At 39.9% G+C, this 4,165-nt stretch overlaps 1 protein-coding gene across 1 annotated transcript in view; it reads left to right on the top strand.

The window, feature by feature from the left end:
- GABRA4 (gamma-aminobutyric acid type A receptor alpha4 subunit) overlaps positions 1-4,165 on the top strand; it is a 94,513-nt gene that overhangs the window by 39,877 nt on the left and 50,471 nt on the right. Inside the window, 2 exon segments of the mRNA XM_014519037.1 lie at positions 173-316; positions 2,946-3,098. Of these exon segments, the coding sequence (XP_014374523.1) occupies positions 173-316; positions 2,946-3,098 (297 nt within the window).

Here is a 4,165-nt window from a genome sequence, read left to right as displayed (position 1 = left end):
AAGGGTTTTCCTGTGATGATATAGATACATTAGCACAAGCATTAAGAATCTTAACTAAAGATCTAAGCAAGTAACTGCCTTGTTATTGATTTCATTTGGCTTTGGATCAAGCTTTCAAAATAGCGAGATAAAACATGACCTATTGATGTATATTAATGATATGTTGTTTCAGATGCATATCCAATGACTGAAATGATTTACACTTGGACAAAAGGACCTGAGAAGTCAGTGGAAGTCCCTAAAGAGTCTTCCAGTTTAGTTCAGTATGACCTCCTTGGACATACTGTATCCAGTGAAACTGTTAAATCTATTACAGGTAAGAATCTTGTAAATGAAAATAAGCTTGTAACGTAGAATTAACAGTGACATTTTGTCTTAGACTTTTAAAGAAGGTATTCTGGGGCTTTTAGAATAAATGTAAGTGGATAAGTACATAAAGCAGATTTAGGTTTTCTGTCTTCAGAGATTTCATTTGCAGATTCACTATAGTGAAATCCCAAGTCCCTTCATAAAGCTGGGATGAGGCCACAGACAGAGCAGATAAATAAATGTTTGTAATAACTGCTTAAAATGTAATTTAAAGAGTCAGAAGCCATATATCTGAGGCTGTTAGAGGCCATGACATGTGGCTGTAGAAATACTTTCTCAATACTGTATTTGCATTAAGCAGAGAAGAATTGCTTTTGTTTGACAATGCAGACAATCCAGAATAAACACATAAGATGCCAAATGTGTTATTAAAGTCATAAACTAAAATGATATTCAGATTAGTGGAAGAGCAAATGCTGTAATGCAATAGGCACTGCAACTGACTTTTGTTCTATTAGATTTTTTTTAAGCAAACAACAGGCAGCCCCAATAAGTGAAATCTCACTGATGATCAGTTTGTTGATAATATATATTTAAAAATATTATTCTTGATTTGCTGTGAATTTAGATTACTAAGCTAATGAACTTCAGCACTCTCTGATGAAAGGTGGTGGCAGAATAATGACAAAAACAACAGCTTGAGTAAATGTACTCAACAGATTTCTCTGTTGGTATTTTTAATACCAACATGAAGCTGTATTTCCTCAATACCCTGCATATTGCTGATCATCTAGAAAGTAACAGGACAGATCATATCAGTTCCTTGCTACTCCTCCAAAGAACAGTTTCTGTAGCCCTTTTTTATGAGTTGTCTGTCCAGAATGCTAGCTCAGAGATGCATGAGGTAAACCCTGACCCTACATCATTTTCAGTCTCAGGCAGTAAGCTGAAACTTTCCAGGACGCTTGCTTTTTTTCTCTGTGCATGCAGGTGATAGCTGATCAAACAAGTCTGCTTCCTCCCTATAAATTCTGTCTGGTTTTTGGAAGGGAATTTCCATTGACTAGATTAATAAAATAAGGATTAGTTTTTTACTGGGAGAGGGGGTGGGTTTGAAGGAGGTACTTTTTGTAGGACTTAGGATAGTCTTGGGACTGATCTTGCAAACTCTTTGATCTTGGAAATAGCCACTAATCACTGAAACAGCCTCATTGGTTTCCAACGAGTCCTTTTCTTAAGGAGTTCCATCACTCAATAAATGTATAGGTTTATATGATAGATAGCAAGGCCTGATTTTACTATTTTGCACCAATTCAGTTTTGTTCCTTTCTGTCATAGTGATATATGCACAAGCAACAGTTTGATTGTGGGATGGTTTAACTGGTCGGGGATGAGCCTGCCTTGAGCCAAGGGCTGGAGTAGATGACTTCACAAGGTCTCTTCCAGCTCTACCTTCCCAGAGCCTATGAAACTAAGTTAAACTGATTACTGTGGGCCTGCTATTATAGAGATTTTAAGTATTCCTATGTATCTTAATCTTGGGACCTATGCATTTTACTCAATCTGTCTTCCAAGCCCTTAGATAACTAAGGGCACTTTTACATGTGCTCCGATGTGTTCTGATTACAATCAGCGTGTCAGAGCAGACTTGCGTCTGCTGGGGCATTCTAATCAGAACACTTCAGTGTGCTGCAGCGTCTTGTGTATTCAGCATCCTGTGTTTCAAAATGGCAGAGAGGTCGCTTTAACTGAAACTCTAACTAAAGCTCTGCGAACGAGTTTTAGTTAGTGCCCCTGCTGCCATTTTGAAAAGCTGAATACAAAAGATGCTGTGGGCTTTTTAGAGCAGCTCCCAAGAACCACTCTAACTAAAACGCAGCCCCCTTCACCCCTGAGCACATGTATAGTCATCTTAAGAGTGGGCTTGATTCAGAATTCACCAGAGTTTCCCATTGACTTTAAACCTAATTAGATCATACTCAGCTTTTGTTTTGCACTCTAAATTTTTTTCATGCTTCTAAAAATAATGCCTAGTTCATGTGATATTAGACTAAACTAGTGCAAGTAAAATATTAAAAGCACTAGAGTACACAGTATAGATGATTAAACTATGAAACCAGTACTAGAATGTAAACATGTTATAAACCAGTTAATCTTCCATATGAATTAGTAGGTATCAATAGGTAAAATCTAGATACTGTAATATTGCACCAAGTTACCACAGTGTATGGACATTGCAATATTGCATCCAGAGTAATGCTAGATACACATTTATGCCTTGAGAGTGGTTATCTTTCCCCCCCTACTTTTTTTTTTTTTTTAGATGGCAGAAGAGCTCTTAAGTCACACATTCTGTAAAACATAATACAACATGATCTGTTACTTTTATAGTCTCTTACGTTGTGCCTACCGAATGGCACTGTAAGGACATATTACAGTTATCTTTGTTTGATACTAAGCTTCTTTTCATTCTTCCTTTCTAAGAAACCTCATCATTTACTATTTGAATTGCTAAATGCTTAAGTTATTGTCATATCTAATCATGGCTGACTGTCTGAAACAGTTATTCTGCATCAGAAGAATTGCACGGATGGGCAGAAACATAACTTTCCTTTGGTTTTATTTTATTTTTTTAGGTGAATATATTGTTATGACAGTTTACTTCCACCTCAGACGAAAAATGGGTTATTTTATGATTCAGACATATATTCCATGCATTATGACTGTGATCCTCTCTCAAGTATCATTTTGGATAAATAAGGAATCTGTTCCAGCTAGGACTGTGTTTGGTAACTATAATCTTTCTTTCATACTTTTTATGTCATTGTATTTCTTGTTGTAATGAATTGCACTAAAAGTAGTTCTCCATTCTGGGGCACCATATGCATGCTATCTCTAACGCCTCTTGGGTAACATGAGAGAATGAACTAAGTTTCAAAGCAGATGGGTCTTTCCTTATTAACTTAATTTTAAATAGTAGGAATATATCATTTGAAACACTAAATGAGGGGTGTTCAACCTCTGGCCCATAGCCCACATGTGGCCTATGGAGCCTTAGAATCCATCCCACAGGGTTCCCCATGGGTCAGCAAATTTGGTGGTGGGGGAGCAGTGACGGTTAATACTACCATCCCTCCCTGATGTCCAAATCCCAAGTGCTGCAGGGCAGGTAAGACCTGGGCCACAGCCCTCCACCTGCATGACCAGATCAGGGCCAGGCCATGCCCCCTGTCCTCTGTGTGGATTGGTTGGGGCCAAGTTGCACCCTCTTCTCCCTGTAGGGCTGGATCATGCCCCCTCCCCCTGCATGGCTGGTTTGAAGCTCAGCCATGCCCCCTTCTCCTGCCTGGCCAGGTTGGGGCTTGGTGATGCCCCCTTTCTCCTGTGGCATTGGGCCATACCCTTTCCCCTGATGGAGCTGGATCAGAGATGGATCACATGCCCTTCTCTCCATGGGGCTGGTTTGGGGCCAGTCCTAGACCCTTTCCCCCATAGGGCTGGATCAGGGCCAGGCTGTCCCCATTCTTCCCGTCTGTGTGGCTGAATGGGGCCCAGTCACAGCCCCCTCTGGTGCTGGACTGGGTCCACCAGGTAGATCTGGCTTACAAAATGATCAGGCACTGCCCATCTGGTCCACTGGGTAAAAGGTTGAGCACTATTACACTAAACTGTTGAGGACAATTTGGAATCTTTAACATGAAGGGGGAAATAGTTGAGTATTCTAGGTTAATTTTTGTGAGGACTCATTGGAAACAAATGGGAGAACTATTTGACTTTGAGCACCTAATCAAGCCCTTAGTTTGCCTAGAGGCCAGTTTTATTTTTCATTGGATGTAGGCTTTCATTCCTGGAGTGA

This window comes from Alligator sinensis, unplaced genomic scaffold, assembly GCF_000455745.1.
Source record: "Alligator sinensis unplaced genomic scaffold, ASM45574v1 scaffold247_1, whole genome shotgun sequence".
In the NCBI taxonomy this organism is placed as follows: domain Eukaryota; kingdom Metazoa; phylum Chordata; order Crocodylia; family Alligatoridae; genus Alligator; species Alligator sinensis.
This window is presented reverse-complemented; position numbering and strand designations above follow the sequence as displayed.